We start from the raw sequence: 17,500 nt of genomic DNA, 5'->3' as shown, positions 1-17,500 counted from the left end.
AATGTCAATAATCACTTGTCATTTTAACCTACCAGATACACCGTATTTTCGTCTGCTTAGTCTTAGCATTTCTCATCGCACGCTTTTCTCTATGTAACGGCATATTTACAATCACGAAAACTGTAAAATCCAAAATAAAAGGAATTCGGAAAAAAACTGGGAGTGATTGCATGTTTTCGTGACTCAATCAAGCGTGATTCTTCTTGAGAACATTTTAGGAACTTGTCTTTTCTTCCCATTCCGTCGGCCTTTGCCATTCTTTTGTTAATCGATAAACATGGAAAATTTTCTGAGCGCAAACCTGCTCCAAAATGTGCCTCCAGGCAAAATCTGACAATCTGCTGCAATTTTCATCTGATAGACATAGAGAAATCTCCCCTCCCCTCCCCTCCCCTACTACTTAGGCAACACAAACTGGAATAGTCTAAAATGGGCCAAGGGAAGCCGGCGTTTCCTTACAATGAATAATGAATATATTGAAGGCCTCCTCTCCCCTACACCTGCACAGAGGCCCCAGTAGCTACAAGAGAGGCTGAATACATGTGTATTGCAATAGAGTTGAATGGCTAACCGCAGAGCGGGTTACAATGGCAACGGAATATGTTTCTCAAGAGATTTACTACCATTGGGATTAAATCTGAAAGGTCCTTTCGTCTGTAATTTTATGAATAATTACGAATGAATTGTTATGGACTTTCCAATACTTTTTCCCATTAAAATTTCTTTTACGTCTGAATGCCACATTTTTTTCTCTAGATATGCTGTAACGGTAAAAGTAATTGTCAGGGGTACTATAATGATAAAAATAATTGTCAGAGATATTATAACGAAAAAATTTTCAAGCGTAGGGGTACTACAATGATGTAGCTATAATCGGTAGAGGTTGTGCAATGATAAAGCTATAATTGTCAGAGGTACTGCAATGATGTAGCTATAAGCGCCAGAGGTTATGCTATGATAAGGCTATAATCATCAGAGGTACTGCAACGATAAAATTACAATCGTCAGAGGTGCTGGAATGATACCGTTATAATAATCAAAGGTGCATTCCAAGTTTTCGCTGTAGTTAGGCAGTTTACTATATTCTTCCTCACAGTTCGATGAATAAGGTGAAAACGCTAATAAAGTATAGCGTTAACAATGTCAAATGGAATCCATACAATAAAAAAAGAAAAAGACTAATACAAAGTGTATATATTGTTTCCTCTTCAGTGGAATTGTAAACGATAATAATAATAATAATAATAATAATAATAATAATAATAATAATAATAATAATAATAATAATAATAATAATAAAAGATAAAACTACGTGACATTTAAATCTTCGTCCTGAAATACGATTCTTACAAGTTAAAGAAAACAAGAAACACACAAAGTTATTTAAGAACTACAAACAAAAGGTCAACGAACAGAAAATAAACGAATTAGAGACAAGAGCCGAAAATTCAGGAGAGAAAGTCCACAGAGCAATTATTCCGAAGGGGAAGCAAGCGAACTAACGACAAACGGACCTTCGGGCTAGCGAAGGGGCTGCGGGGCCGCCTAAGGGAAAAATTTCTTTGCCTCCAGACGGGTTGCGTGCGCGCAAACGCGCGGTCGTTTACTTTGCATAAGCTCACTTATGCCTTTATTGCCCTGACGAAGCGACTGCCATTATGAACCAATACATTTTTTTTAACAGAAATAGATTTCATTAAAAAAAATCATATTTTTAAGCGTTTTATCATTAAATATTTATTTTTTCATACGATAACCCTTCATTTGATATACAAACATACATATATATATATATATATATATATATATATATATATATATATATATATATATATATATATATATATATATATATATATATATATACCGAGAGAGAGAGAGGAGACAGACAGACAGACAGACAGAATTACAATCGTGAGTTTGCGTGACCACCTGACAGCTTTTCCCAGGCTTACAGCATCTACCATTCCGGCTAAATTCACATAATTTTCTAAAACAATAATTTACGAGAACATCAAAGTACCACCATAATAGATAAAACTAACCTTAATCTATGGAATACTTCGTTTGCTACTGCAAGAAAACCAGGGTTTCAAATTCCAAGAGAAAAAGATGTTCTGCAAAAACAATGGTTTTAGATGAAAATGTTCCAAAAAGAATTATTTTCAGAGGAAAAAGTTGTTCAAGAAAGAGAGATTTTCCTAAAGTAACACACATCCTAAAGAGAGCAGATTTCGAGGAAGCAGCAGATGTTCCAAACGGGAAATGCACTCGGGGAAAAAAAACATGGCGGCCCGAAAGAAATAGGCCTTCCTCAATATGCAAAAAATGTTCTAGGAGGAACTGACTTTCGAAAGGGAGGCGATCGAGTGAGAAGAGATCGTCCCTTCTTCGGCATAGCGTCTAATATGCATTTTTTTTTCTTCGGTTTTTTTAGTTATCTGCATCGACGCTGATTTTATCACTGACTTCTTGTTTCAGCCAAGTATCAAGTCTGTCTCTCTCATCATCCAGGATGTATGGTGAGACGTTAAGTTAAGTATACCTCAGTTTAACCAGACCACTGAGCTGATTAACAGCTCTCCTAGGGCTGGCCCATAGGATTAGTTTTATTTTACGTGGCTAAGAACCATTTTGGGACCTACAGGTTATTGTGGAATCCGAACCACATTATAACGAGAAATTAATTTCTATCACCAGAAATAAATTTCTCTAATTCTTTATTGGCCGGTCGCGGAATCGAACGAGGGCCCAGCAGAGTTCAAGCCGAGAACGACACCAGCCTGTCCAATGAGGAACTCCTGTATGGTGAGAGAGACACACACACTTGATACTTATCTGAAACAGGTCAAAATGCAAATGAAAAAATCAGCGTCGATGCAGATAACTTGAAAAATAAAAATAAAATATTGCACATTCAACGCTTTGCCAAAGAAGGGACGATCTCTTCTCATTAGCCATCCTTTCGAAAGTCAGTTCCTTCTAGAGATTTTTTTTTGCTCATCAGCGAAGGCCTATTTCTTAGTTCTTCATTGGACGGGTGGGTAGAGCTCTCGGCTAGCACGCTGTTGGCCCAGCGTTCGACTCTCCGATCGGCCAGTGAAGAATTAGAGGAATTTATTTCTGGTGATAGAAATTCATTTTTCGTCATAATGTGGTTCGGATTCCACTATAAGCTGTAGGTCCCATTGCTAGGTAACCAGTTGGTTCTTAGCCACGTAAAATAAATCTAATCCTTCGGGCCAGCCCTCTCTAGGAGAGCTGTTAATCAGCTCAGTGGTTTGGTTAAACTAAGATATATTTAACTTTTTTTCGGGTCGTCATGTTTTTTTCCCCGAGTGCATGTCTCGTCTGGAACATCTGCTCTTTCCGCGAAATCTGCTCTCTTTAAGATGTGTGTTCCTTTCAGAAATCTTTTTCTTGAACAACTTTTTCCTCTTAAAATAATGTTCTTTTTGGAACATTTCCACTTAAAACCATTGTCAAACATTGAAAATATGCATATTCGACACTTTGCCAAAAAAAAAGGGACGAGATGTTGCAGAAGAGATCGATATTGCAAAAGTCACAGAAGCAACTGACGCTCAACAAGAATCATACAAAAAACAACGGAGAAGGAACGAGTGTCTCAGAAAGAAGAAGAAGAAAAAGAAGAAAAAAAACCATATACGGAAAGAGCGTTCTAGACAGAAAATATTACAGGAGGAGACTTACCCGAGGGAGCAGACGTTCCGAATTGGAACGAGTTCGCTGCACCATCAGTCACACGTCGCTCAGACATGCAGTATGATTCTTATATAAGGACGCTGCAGCCTAGGGTGGAGGTGGGAAAGACGGGGAACATGACGTCTCCGCCATACCTGTTATTTAAGTTTCTTCTACGTGGCCTCAAGTCACGAGGATTGAGTAGAGAAACTACCATGAGAGACAGACACACACACCACACCACACACACACACACACACACACACACACACACACACACACACACACTGAGACAGGCAGACAGTCAAGAGCTTAGGTAACGATAGTACCTCACGTGTGTGTTTGCTAAAGAGAGAGTCGCGAGTTTTAGGTAACACACAACTACCTATAGAGAGAGAGAGAGAGAGAGAGAGAGAGAGAGAGAGAGAGAGAGAGAGAGAGAGAGACTGAAATTCCTCTTCCCAAGGCTTACGGGAAAATGTGAAGGTAAGCAAGTTCCATATAACAGGAGGAAAAGGCCAGGAAAAAAATTGAAGAAGACGACAAAAAACAATACGGAGGAAGACTGTTATTACCGCTGACCTCATTTCCAGGGCTCATGAAGAAGAGGAGGGAATGATGGCGGGGAGAGAAGGAGAGAAGAAAAATAACTCCTCAAGCCTCACTGAAGAATAGGCCTGTTTTCTTAATTCCCTCTGAATGATTCCAGTCAGAGGATGACTACAAGAAACTGGAGCTGTGAACTTGGGGTTAGTTCCTCTAAAGATTACCACTCGTTCTTCGCTAAAAACAAAAGTTGTTCATTTTTTTTTATATGTACACATATTCGTAACTTTGAAGAACGAGTATTATAATGCACACTACGTAGTAAGAGTAGAAGTAGAATTGGCAGTCGTCACGTATATCTCTACAAAATCAGTTTTTCTTCATTAGCAATCCTCTCAAAGCATTAACTTCGATTACTAAACAGAAGCAGACAGAAGCAATTTCACTTCGTGTTACAAAATATTAATGACCATAATTATTTTCCTCATGTCGTTCGTCTCCGAACCTTCAACGCGTCAACTGCCTCAGGAACCTCATATCCGGTGTCAGGCATCGTGTAACTTATGCAATAACGATCTTGCATCTATTAAGCTAAACCACATTATCTCTTTTACTATTCAAAAGACCTTGAAAACTGTTTATAAACAACCATGAAGCTTAATTGTTACAATGACGCACTGTTAATCTACGTTTTAATGGAAATGCTTTACTGGGACGTCTGGAGGCCTGTGGCGGTCACTAAATTTGTTTTGTCGGGGGATTTAATGCGGGTTTTCGCACAATCTGGCACAGTTACGTCACCCAAGTGCAACATGCGAAGTCAAGCTAAGCGCGGTCTGCATCGTCTACACGAGTTGTTTTGAGTTAATTCGTGCTACTTAAGAAACGATTAGTAATGAAAGTTGCGAAATTATTCAAAACATTTTAAAACCCGTTATTATGCAGTTTCACTGACAGTTTACTTGTATAATTACATCGAACTGGGGTAATTCAAGCATAAAATTCAGTCCTGTCCTCTCTCTTTCAAAATATATATCCGATAAACAAATTATATGGAAGAAAAACTGCTAATTCAAATCATAGGTCATGCCGAACGACCTGGTCAGCAATAATTGACCTAGAATCCAAACAGACTTGAAATTAAAAGCTACTGAAAAATGCTTTGTATTTCGGTGCTTGAAACAACAAAATTTTACTGGAACTTATTAAAACACGCTTGTTGGAGAAACCCCTCACACATGATATACCTTATAAGATTTGATAATCCAAGATCTCTCTTCAAATGGCGACTTCAGGAAAAAGTCTAGAGGCTTCCAACAGGAATCACAAGGCAGTGCTCACGACTTTCAAAAGGAATCAAATCTGAAGCATGAAACATTTTGGAGAATTGTCACACCCACTGAAAGATGAGGGAAACACGCTACTGTAATTTCCAAAGAGAAAAATAAAAAATGCATCTTTTTTTTTTTACATAAAAGGGTTTTGACCCCTACTTTATTAAAGCCAATGCAGTTATCATACTGTAAACTTTAGGGACAAACAATGGATGGCTCTAGTTCGACGACCAGCTGACAGATGTTAGACAGTAAAGATTTACATTAATTACATTGACGTGATTCGCGGCATTATTCACTGAACCATTAAAGTTCTATTTATCTCTTTTGTCACTGTATTCTTAAAGAGGAAAGTTAAAACATACACAGACACACACATACATGTATATAAATACACACACACACACACACACACACACACACACACATATATATATATATATATATATATATATATATATATATATATATATATATATATATATATATAACAACATTGGCCACTTCCTACACCTTCAAAGCAAACTCATCAATAACGCGTCCAACTCCCACGCACAAACTGCGCCGCTCACCTCTATCTCGCACGCGCTCTGGATACCGAGGTCGATATATCGTCCTTCATTCCTTATTCGTGACTCTGCATATCAAAAGACTTCGATAAATCCTTTCACCTTTGCTAAACTCTTTACCATATTGACGTATCTCCAGATTTCTCCCATTTCCAATTCTCATGCCAGAGTATTTCCTATTTCATACGGTTATTTCTTCCAAATGAACACCATGTTCTTTGGAAGTTTGAATTTCAAGTCAATGGCCCTGTGGGCTTGTTCCATATGAATAGGGTTCATCCTCTGAATAATCATATAATGCAAAGATAGTTCATCTCAGCAGCTTCAAACTTTCCTTCATTTTATCCCACAAATTTATCCTAACGGCTTTTGATGGGTTTAATTTACAAGTCCTTCATACATTCCTACCGTGGCTTCCATGGACACTCATAATACCTTTCGTTGCTTCAACTATCACCATTTACCCTCAAAACACTAGTCTTGCTAGCGTGTGACATACTTTAATGTAATGGATTGTCCAGACTATCTGGATGTATAAGTAAATGACGGATTACGTTAATATTTTCAATTCAGGCACAAAATCATGTTCCATAAGTAGCCATCAAATTACTTCTGAAAAGCCCACTCAACTAACATCCACATCGTAGCACGCCTTTTACCTAGTTTCCTTTTACAAAACTCACGATTATTGTTCAAGAGGATGATCTGAGCCATATCTAGACTCACGTGATTGGGCAATTAGACGGAAATCACGAACTAGGCAACAGAGATGCTGGAAAGAGCATATCACTCAGGTCTGGTCGTCCTTCAAAAGCATCATTTTCGAATCTGATTCGATTGTGAAAAGCAAGTTTCCCTCATGAACTCGGTTTATTCGACCTCAATTCTTATCTAATTAGTCTCTCCGTGAAAGCATCAACCTTTATTGCAAATCAAATAAAAGTCAGGTAAATTGGTGCGCGCTGATCCTGAAGCGTCGATTACTTCAGGTTAAATTATAATCTGAAATTCTGAGTAACGATGTGGATCGAATCACGATCAGTGCCTTAAGCTGAACAATTTTGTTGGAATAAATAAAATAATTTCCAAAGAAACCTCCTTACATTAGTTTAGGCAAGATTAAATATAGCTAAAACCTTCATATAAAGACTATGTCGATATGTTCAACACAAGGTCTTTAACACGAATGAGGTAAATGCCTTAAAACTATTCTGAGTCACCAGAAAAACGGGATATACCTGACTTTCAGCAAATTCAACCTTCTTGTACACTGAGGTAAGACTAAACAGGTTCACTTAGTGCTGATACAAAGAAAAATGGCCTGTTGTCAGTTATACTTTCCTTCCCAATAAGAATGGAAAGCCAGACTGGTATAATGTCTTCCTTAGTATAATTTCTTCCTTCTTCACACTTTCATTCTTTTACTAGTCTGAACCATTATACGAAGGGTTCCATACTATTAAAATAAAAGAGAATAATTCTCAACTCGTAAAAGCACAGAATTCTCAACTCGTAAAAGCACAGTCTAAGTCTGGTACCACTTTTAGAAACAAGATTTCATTTCATGTATGCATCACAACTTTAGAAAAAGCACTGGCATATCAAGGCTGCATGCACAGCATGAGTAACACACCAAGGAAATATAAAAGTTTGTAAATTAAGATTAGCATAATTCAAACAATGATAGCCGATGGTAATGTGCTGATGGCGCCTTTTTTTTTTTTTAATATAAATAAATTTACAGTAATTTTGTTTTTTTACACATTGACACACACACACACACACACACACACACACACACACAAAACAGCAAATAAATGTAAGGAGACAGCATTCACATGAGTATCTCAGGAAAAAAAATCAAGAATTCTGCACTACTGAGCTTCCCAATGCGAGAGAGATTCGGGTCCGTAAAAATGTGCAAAACTCGACAACATTTATAGACGATATGGCAGAGACCGTTGCAGGGAAATTCGAAAGTCTTGGGAAATTAAATTCCAGCACATAAGAAAGGAATAACCAATTTAAACTTGAGCGGAAAAAATACCTTTGGCAAAAGACTCGGTAAAGTTACTGTCAAAGGCACCAACGACGTCAGAGGGAAACGAAAAAATAAAGCAAAAAATGAAAGGAAATGGAAAAGAGATAACCAAATAAATTTTGAGGAGAAAGCGGTAGGTGGAGGAAGGAGGAGAGCGAGAGAGGAAAAGGCAATAGGGAGAATCGAACTTAATAAAGGACGGGGAAAAACGGACTCCCGGAACGAGGGACGGAGAATTAAAAATAGGATAATAAGTTCGCAAGGTTGAGACCGTTGCCAAAAAGTAGTATCTATAAGCAAAACCATGCCCACACATACGCATGCGCGCAAGCGCCTACAAGTGAATAAATTGATAAAAATGATAAAAAAATTTATTCATGCTGTTGAAGGTGATAATGAGATACAAGCTAATGAGACTGAAAATATTGTACGAAAGGTAAAATGACGATATAAAATGTCCAGATGCTTTTGCTTCAGTGACGTTAATGACAGGTAGTGTGAACCGACAGACATATTATAAGAAGCTCAGTACCTTATGGTTTTGTAATTATATATATAAATTATATATATATATATATATATATATATATATATATATATATATATATATATATATATATATATATATATATATATATATATATATATATATATATATATATATATATATATATATATATATATATATATATATATATATATATATGTGTGTGTGTGTATGTGTGTGTGTGTGTGTGTATACACACACACACACACACACACACACACACACATATATATATATATATATATATATATATATATATATATATATATATATATATATATATATATAACGTTGACTAAAAGGGAAAATGGTGTTGAAAAAGAAAGGGGAACGACTTTCGGAAATGGCTATGGTATTCTACAAGAGGAACAATCTAATTAGTTAATTGTAAAAAGGGTATATTTCGGGGACAACTCCGAGGGAGTTTTCGAAGGAGTTACTTCTTGAAAGACGAATTTAGACCGGACAAAGGGAAGGATGACTTCGAGTTTATATAGAGAAGAGCAGCTTCAGAGAACTAGCACGAGAGACATAACAATGGAAGACTCAAAAAGGAATGAGAGATGGGAATTTTACTTTCTCCAACGCCGTTTTCTGAGTATACTGAAAGCATGATGAGAGAAGCCTTGGAAAATGCTGGATGCAGGGTTAAAGTTGGAGGACATCTGGTGATAAGATTTACAGACTCCTGTCTGTGATCCAAGTACAGTACAGAGGGTCAAAAGTGATGGCAAATTAACTGAAAGAAAAAAAAAAGAGAGGAACACTATGGTTTGAAATTAGCAGTCGCTAACGAAAATGTCAAGGCAAAAATGTCAAGGAGAAGATGAAAACTGAATAAAACGGATGAGAAAGCTTCAGTGTCTGGTAGCAATTATTTGTGATAATGCAATCACAATAGCAAGAGATTATTCCAAAATAAGAAAACCGTCAACTTGAGACCGAAAGATGTAAGACAAAAATCTTGCAGGAAACCGGAGAAATTTAAATGGACGGGTCAGACTGTAACAAAGGCTGTATTTGAGTAATTATGAAAAAAGGAAAGTATAGAAAGAATTTATTATTTCAAATAGAAGAGAGAGAGAGAGAGAGAGAGAGAGAGAGAGAGAGAGAGAGAGAGAGAGAGAGATTGAGCACTAAAGCTTACTGGCTAAGTAGGACAAAAGAGGACTGCTAATTCATAACAGTGGTGACACATCAATGCGTCATTCATGTCAAGAAATAATCACAGGCATTGAGAAAGAATATTGACTCTGATAATGACAATGGCAATGACACGACGTGTCTGTGCATCCGCAGTCAAACGCGTTTATAAGCGAGTGCAAGTTGGCCTGCTTTCGAGACAAAGAAACGCGCAGAGTTGAAACTTTCAGTGTTGAGTTTGAACGCTGAATGCATTGACGTTATGATGACAGTTTTAAATTACAGTGTGTTTAATCATGTCCGGGCCGAACTGCATTTCAAGGCAACCACTAGGCTTGACCTGGTTTTCACTAAATCAAGCCTAGTTTTCAGAAGATTCATCATCTTAAGAGGAGGAGCAACAATTAATGGCAGCTGGATAAAAAAGCAGACGTGATGTGACACCTTGACGTGCTAGGGTGCTACGAGATTTAAACTGGACCTGTTCTGGAACAGGGCTTGACTTGGGTAACAAAAAATAACTGCCTAGCAACACATGAGAGGCAGGAGAAAGGAAAAGAGAGGAGCACGAACACAGAAAAGAAAATAGGACAGGTCTGTTTGATACTGTTGAGTTGACTAAGGCTTTGCTCGAAACTCACAAGTCCGACTACCAAGGTAACGCACACCACATATATACTCGTATATAGCCCAAAGTCATTCACGATCAGAAAACTGAAACTAAGAACTCATTAAGAGATATTCTCATTAGAGTCGTCCTATGAGGCTGGCAGTGTTTTTTCTCCTCCTTTTTAATTAAGATAACAAGAGATAATCACACCGTGTGACTCACTGGTTTTATAGAATGAGGTGAAGTCACCCGCCCATCGCACAAGGTTACGCACATTACAGGTAGGCAGTCCCACGTGAATCAGCGATTCCTCTTACGGTGAGAGAGAGAGAGAGAGAGAGAGAGAGAGAGAGAGAGAGAGAGAGAGAGAGAGAGAGAGAGATTCGTACCTTGTTTAGCTGGCACTTGCTCCCTGAAACAGAAGAGAAGGAGGGCTGGAAAAACTGAGACACAAGACAGTGAGACGGAATACTGGAGTCGGTAGGCTTCCTTTATATTCAACTTCCGTGACACGGAACATACATTAGCAGATTCTGTTGTATAATCTAAGAAAGGCCATGATTAAGAAACTAATGTGAAAGTAACTATTGACCAGGTTAATATAAATCTTAAATTTTCCATGCCTACGTCGGCGAAAATTGTAGAAAACGCCTCTCCTGATACGATTCATCTAAAAATAGAAAATCTCTTTTGATATCATACAGACAAAAGCACAGAAAACTACTCTTGATACTATACAGCAAAGAAAATAGAAAACTTCTCTTTGTAAATCGAAAAAATCTCTCCTGATATCATTGTGAAAAATAAAAACTTCTCTTGTATTTCTCATCGAAAAAAACAGAAAACTTCTATTCATATCATACAGTTCTCCTGGTATCATACATCGAGGAAAAAAAACAGAAAACCTCTATTAATATCATACAGTTCATTTGATATCGTACATCAAGAAAAAAAAAACAGAGAAACCCCTATTGATACCATAGGAAAAAAAATAGAAAGCCCTCTTGATAACATACAGCAAAAACATATAACTAACCAGAATCGTACACAATAAGCGACTAATACCCTATGCAACAGGAACATCAAGAGAGTGAATATGATACTAAGCGGAAAAATTGTGCAGTTAAAACCGTTCATGAATAAATACCACCAGAGAGTCCTGACATCTGGCGTCTACGGAATTTCCTGCCGGATCGATGCGCCTGAACCCCCATCATAGGTCAAATCCGGGATCTGGAATCTCTTGCTTGGGAACTTGAGTAATTTTAACTCCGCCCCCGCCCCCCCCTCTCTCCCTCCCCTCTCTCTCTCTCTCTCTCTCTCTCTCTCTCTCTCTCTCTCTTTGTTGTTCAGTTATTTTTTTCTCGTAAATTTATTTAATTTTTTTCAAATCTCCTTCTCCTTTTTTTGCTATTGGAAAGAAATTCGCACAAAAAAATCTTCAGTGTTCTCTCATTTATTAAACGAGTTTATGTGGGGTATTTATTCCGGCGGGCTTTCTATTCCCCCGTTATTAAACGTTGCCTGCTCTTTTATGAAAAGGTGTACTTTCTAATTTTCTATATCTGTGCCATCTACTTTTAATTTATACGGGGATATTCTGTTCCTCATCGATTATGTGCATTTAATGTATTCCAACGTTATTTTGTTTTATATTTTATTTGTCCACGTGAGATAACTGTGGTCCCCCGCTCTCTTTTTTTTTTAATAAGAGCAGATATTTATGTCGTTGATAAATAATTTCGCATCAAAGGATTAATATTTTGTGTTTTATATAGACAGAAGCATGTAGTGCATATTTATATATCCCAGCTGCCCAGAACAAGATTAAATCTCAATATTTCCACTCTTTAAAATTATGCTACGGAATACATAGTTGTCAACGTCAGCCACTATGATCCTATATTCGAAAACTGATTGGCTTATCAGTCATCTCTGCTATTACCTTCACTGAACTTAGCCCTTAAAGTAAGAGCAAAGATGACTGAATCACGTGATGCGACTGGAAATAAACGTTGACGTTTCTACGCCTCATTCCGAAGAGGCAGCAAAAACAGTAAAAATGGTAAACAAATAAAATCATCAGAACTGATTTGTGTTGCTTTGCTTTTCAAATTACCGTAATCAAATATCATCTAATATCATCTGAGCATGTACGCAATATACAGAACAAAAATACAAAACTAAATTAATTATAATTAAATAAAAATTGATATTTCTCGTCAAACCAATGTTTAATTCATCATAGTAAATTCCCTATAACACTGTACATTGTAACTACTTATAAGTATAATTAATATGTGGCTATATTATACATGTCATCGATGAGCCGTAAACCACAGTGAGAACGCCAATTACAGCTACAACGAATAAAGTTTCTCAGTTGTAAACTTTCTCTCTGGCTTACATATTTTCTTCCTCCATCTATCTCTTCAGTTCTTCCTGTTCCGAGTTCTAATATAGGAATAATTTAAGCCTTACTATCATACCTCCTTTCCTTTCCTTAATCTTTCTACCATCAACTCCACCGCCTTCCCTTCCTCCCCTTTCAACAACCTCTTCACCGTAAAAACCACCTTTCATCCCCCTGCACAACCTCAGTCGAACCTTCCACGACCCTTCCCTCTCTCTCTCTCTGCGTTACCGAATTTCTTCGCTAAAGGGCTCAGCACACTCCGGCATAGTTTACTGGAGCCGTTGAGCAATGGGAAAGCAATTACTTCAAGGTTGTGCCCCCTCTTTCCACTCTAGGGCATTTCCAGAGCCCTCCTAAACGGTGTAATCATCAATGGGTACGAGGAAAGGCTTGGTACGCGAGGCTGCTTCGAGGGCATGCGCCAGGTTACTCCTTTTGTCTGTTCGTCTGTGATCTTTTCGTCCGATGGACACGAGAACTGACAGGGCTATTTTTTTTTATTCTTTTTACGATTACACAGGTTAAGCCAAGTTCTCATAGAAGCAACACTTTGCTATGAAAAAACGGTATTGCACAGGAAGGTTAACGCTCCCGTTTAGAAGGCTGTCTACTAACCTGTCAGTGTGTTTGCACGCCCCATGAATATTGCAGAACATCATCAGAGACCAAAATAAGAGCTAAGTCAATAGGGAAGCAATATCATTGCGGCATAATCATCAATAAAAATCTTTATGGCCAATACTTGCTTCACGACGAAGTATTGTGTCGACAAAACACTTACTTCGAGGCCACATTTTAATATTACATCAGTAGTTACTACTAGCGTTGTTTTGCAATTGAACTGAATTGAATTGAATACAGAATTTAGGCCAAAGGCCAAGCACTGGGACCTATGAGGTCATTAAGCGCTGAAACGGAAACTTACAGTAAAAGTTTGAAAGGTTAACAGGAGGAAAACCTCGCAGTTGCACTATCAATCAATTGTCAGGAGAGGGTGGAAAGTAGGATGGAGGAAAGAGAATATGAAAGGAGGTACAGTAAAAGGAACGAAAGGGGTTGCAGCTGCGGCCGGAGCCACGTTGCAAAGAACCTTAAGTAATGCTTACAGTGCACTGCATGAGGTGCACTGATGGTACTAACCCCCCCACACCGCCCCGCCCCACGGCGTTTATTGTGCAATGAAACATTGTAGAAGAGTCTGTAAAATTCCTTGGGGCTAGGGTAATAATCCTTAACAGCAAAAATATACTTTGAACCGAATTTGGAGATATGTCGTTCTATGTATTCTAAAGTCACGTTTTCTTTCAAGACTAATTTCAAAACCATTAATGGGCGATACGAAAAAAAATACACTATATTAAAATTCGGTTTTTGTTAAATATCTTCCAGGTCTATTTCTTTTCATCCTGTCAATGCAGTTAAAGAAAAATCTCTTTAATGGAAGTGAAGTTCGAAAAGCATAAAGATTGCACTGTCATTAAATTTATGTAAAAAAAAAAAATACAAATTCTTTGTGCTGGGTGACCTTCTCGTTCTCTTTTCTGTGAGCTTGCTAATGCAGCAGTTGGAAACTGACGAATCATTATGAGCCAGAAGCTGAGAAAAAATAAATATGCACAACAAAAAAAAAGGCTGTAAAAGCGAGGACCCGGTAGTTAAAAGGAAGGCGATATCTATTAGACAATGAGTTGAACGTGTGGAACGGATGGAAAATTGGAAGGAACGAGATAAAATTGGAAGAAATGAGATAATGAAGAATTTCTATGAAAATCCATTTTTTCTTGAGACATCCCTTTGTTACTCGTACTGTTAAAAAAAAAAGACTATCAATGCCACAGAATCTACATAAAATAACTGATAAAAATTCTCACTCTATCTCGTTCTTTCCACAATACAAGAAAATTTTAAATTTCGTAGTAGCTAAACTGAAATAATAAAGCATTCCCTTTTGTTCTTCTAACATCACTCAAAAATTCTGACATTTCTTTCGATATGGCCAGATCCTGCCTCTTACTTCTTTCTAACGTAACCAAGAGACCTACCTTCGTTCGTGAGGCCATTAGAATCATCTTTCACGAAGATGCCTCCTTGACCCGTTTGGTTCGTGGTATCGATGGCCCTTTCTTGGTGGATGAGGTTCAAATCAGCCGGGGCTTCCGGTTCGTGGCCTGGAATTCTTAGGACGCCGCTATCGAGATAATTTTTTGTAGTAGAAATGGTAGTCGTTGAAGCAGTCGTAGTCGGAGGGGGAGGAGGCGGTGGTGGTTTTGTGTTGCCGCCAACTTTGACGTCGTCTTCATTGTTCACCAGTGACGGTCTCTCATTGGTCGAAAGCAGGATGCCACTTTCAGGCCTCCTTCCAGGATTACGCGTCCTTGTGACCTGAGGTGCTTCTGTAGGGTTCCCGAAGAGTTCCCTGCCTCTGGAAGTGGTTGTGGAAACTCCTGAAGGGTCACCAATGCGTGGTGGGACCGTTGGTGGTAAAAGGGTTCCTTTCTGAAAACCATCTGGTTGTTGAGGAGCCCCTAAGGGTCTCCTTCTGACGTTTCTGTCCCGTATTTCGAATGCAGGCACTCCCCATGTGCTCGTGGCACTACTGGGCGTGGAGGTGTCTACGTGTTGGATCACTCTGGGTCTTAGAATGGTCGTCTGGGATTGGTGGGTCCGAGGGTCTCCATTCACATGGATAATACGGAGCTGGTGTAAATTTGGACTATCTTGCGCATGGAAATGTTGCTCTAAGTGAGACTGGAATTGTTTTGGAAGTTCTGGAACTGGGTCACTGTTCGGTGAATTGATATCCACGACCAATTCGACGCTTGATTCTTCACTCTCCTGTATGGGAATGTTGGGAGCCATTTTGCTATACTAAATGTCAATAGTAAATTTTCTCAATAAAATAAAATACCAGGAATGCTGCAACAAAATTTATTTCCAAGCACTAAAAGCCATTCTTTGCTTGAAAAACACAACCAACCAGCTGAAGCGATCCAGGGAGTAAAAATTATATAATATCCATGCCAATAATTATCCACCAAAATTTGCTTTCTTGAAAAAATGACACTTCTTTTATTAGTATGTTCTGAGGCTGGAACACAAAGTTATTTCAGTGATTAAGACTAGATCTTTAAAGGAAAACTTCCAAATGATAAAGCACAGTCAACTATCTTTGGGTTCTCTGTTGCAGCCTCGTGCGGAGAGGGTTACGCACCAAAACTACTAAGCACCTTTCGTGAACCGACTCCAGCACAACACTAGCGAACGCCACTCACCAGAGCTTTTACATCACCTTGCCAGCTGATTCACTCCCGATGGGAAAAAGCGGACACGTTGCCATCTACCACCAACTTGTATAATTCCTTCCTTACTTAAACGCTTCTGTTAAACTGGTGATTTTAGACACTGAATCTAATTAAATTTGCTTTGCGTAGTATAAAAGTGAAATAACATAAAACAAATGCCCGGTTTATTTCACTATCACGAACACATTGCATTTGCTACCAACGATTCTAGGCTGTGACGTCACGGAGTTCCTTGTCTCCCGGATGCATATGCTCTCAACAGAGAACGAGAGGAAGCTAGCTTATCAAAAGTCAAGTTTTTATTAGATGGTAAGCAGTCGGGTATTTAAGACAAGCGCAGGACAGTGCACGAGTCTCAGAGGCAGCTGACCACTCTAAGACTAAGCACCCGACCTTGAGAGCCTTACGTCTCAGGAATTCTCTTCGTGTGGCACTCCCTGAGGAAACCCAGAATGATTGAGTGTTAGTTTATGATTTTTTTTTATCTGTTTAACTCGTTTGTGATAGTGACCACAATAGATCTTGGATGCTCGGCAAGTCCTGGTCTCCTGTTGCTCTTATATGTCGGGGGTTGGATTAAATCACGGATATTCCCGAATCACATTCAGTAATATGCAAAACAATGTACCTTTATTAAATGAAAATTGTACGAATATCTTTAACATTTGTGTGCATGCAGAGGTACGACACTTCGGTTATTTCTTCACACTGAGTGTCTAGACAGCTAGTCAAGTGTGCTGCAGTGTGGCAATGCGATAAATATCCAACAGAAACCAAATTCATGAAGAAATAACAAGACCTGACCAACTTCATGAAGAAATAATAACAAAACACAGCGCAGAGTCGTTATTTATTACTCTGGTAACTATAAATAAAAGCTGCAAAAGACTGATCGAAATCTTGTAAGCTTATGGTGCTGTAACACCTCTTCAAGGACAGCTGTTGTGTTGTTTATTATTTTGCGAGATACATATTTTCATTAATGATATTGCTTTTGAAGCCTAAATCATTGATAACGATATTCAAAAGAAATTCTTATCAAGAAAAGTCTTCAAAATATTAGGTAACTTTCAATCAAGTGGCACCTGACACGCTACACATGAAAAGGGATTTCGTCAATTTTCATACTTGCTTCTGTTAGCACTTTACTTCCACATACATTCATTAGCACTTTTATGAATTTCCGAAACTAATTAGGCTATACACATGCTGAAGGCATAGTGTGTTTAGAAATGTTCCATTAGACCACAGACCCCAACAGTGCTTTCACATGCGAGCGAGCATTCA

At 38.2% G+C, this 17,500-nt stretch overlaps 1 protein-coding gene across 1 annotated transcript in view; it reads right to left on the bottom strand.

The window, feature by feature from the left end:
• Positions 1-17,500, bottom strand: part of LOC136840908 (uncharacterized) — a 422,511-nt gene that overhangs the window by 29,034 nt on the left and 375,977 nt on the right. The window contains exon 2 of the mRNA XM_067107873.1: positions 14,954-17,500. This exon is cut by the window's right edge and continues 269 nt beyond it. Coding sequence (XP_066963974.1) covers positions 14,954-15,770 — 817 coding nt within the window. The 5' untranslated portion in view covers positions 15,771-17,500. The remainder of the gene's footprint in view (positions 1-14,953) is intronic.

Source organism: Macrobrachium rosenbergii, chromosome 8 (genome assembly GCF_040412425.1).
Source record: "Macrobrachium rosenbergii isolate ZJJX-2024 chromosome 8, ASM4041242v1, whole genome shotgun sequence".
Classification (NCBI taxonomy): Eukaryota; Metazoa; Arthropoda; class Malacostraca; order Decapoda; family Palaemonidae; genus Macrobrachium; species Macrobrachium rosenbergii.
This window is presented reverse-complemented; position numbering and strand designations above follow the sequence as displayed.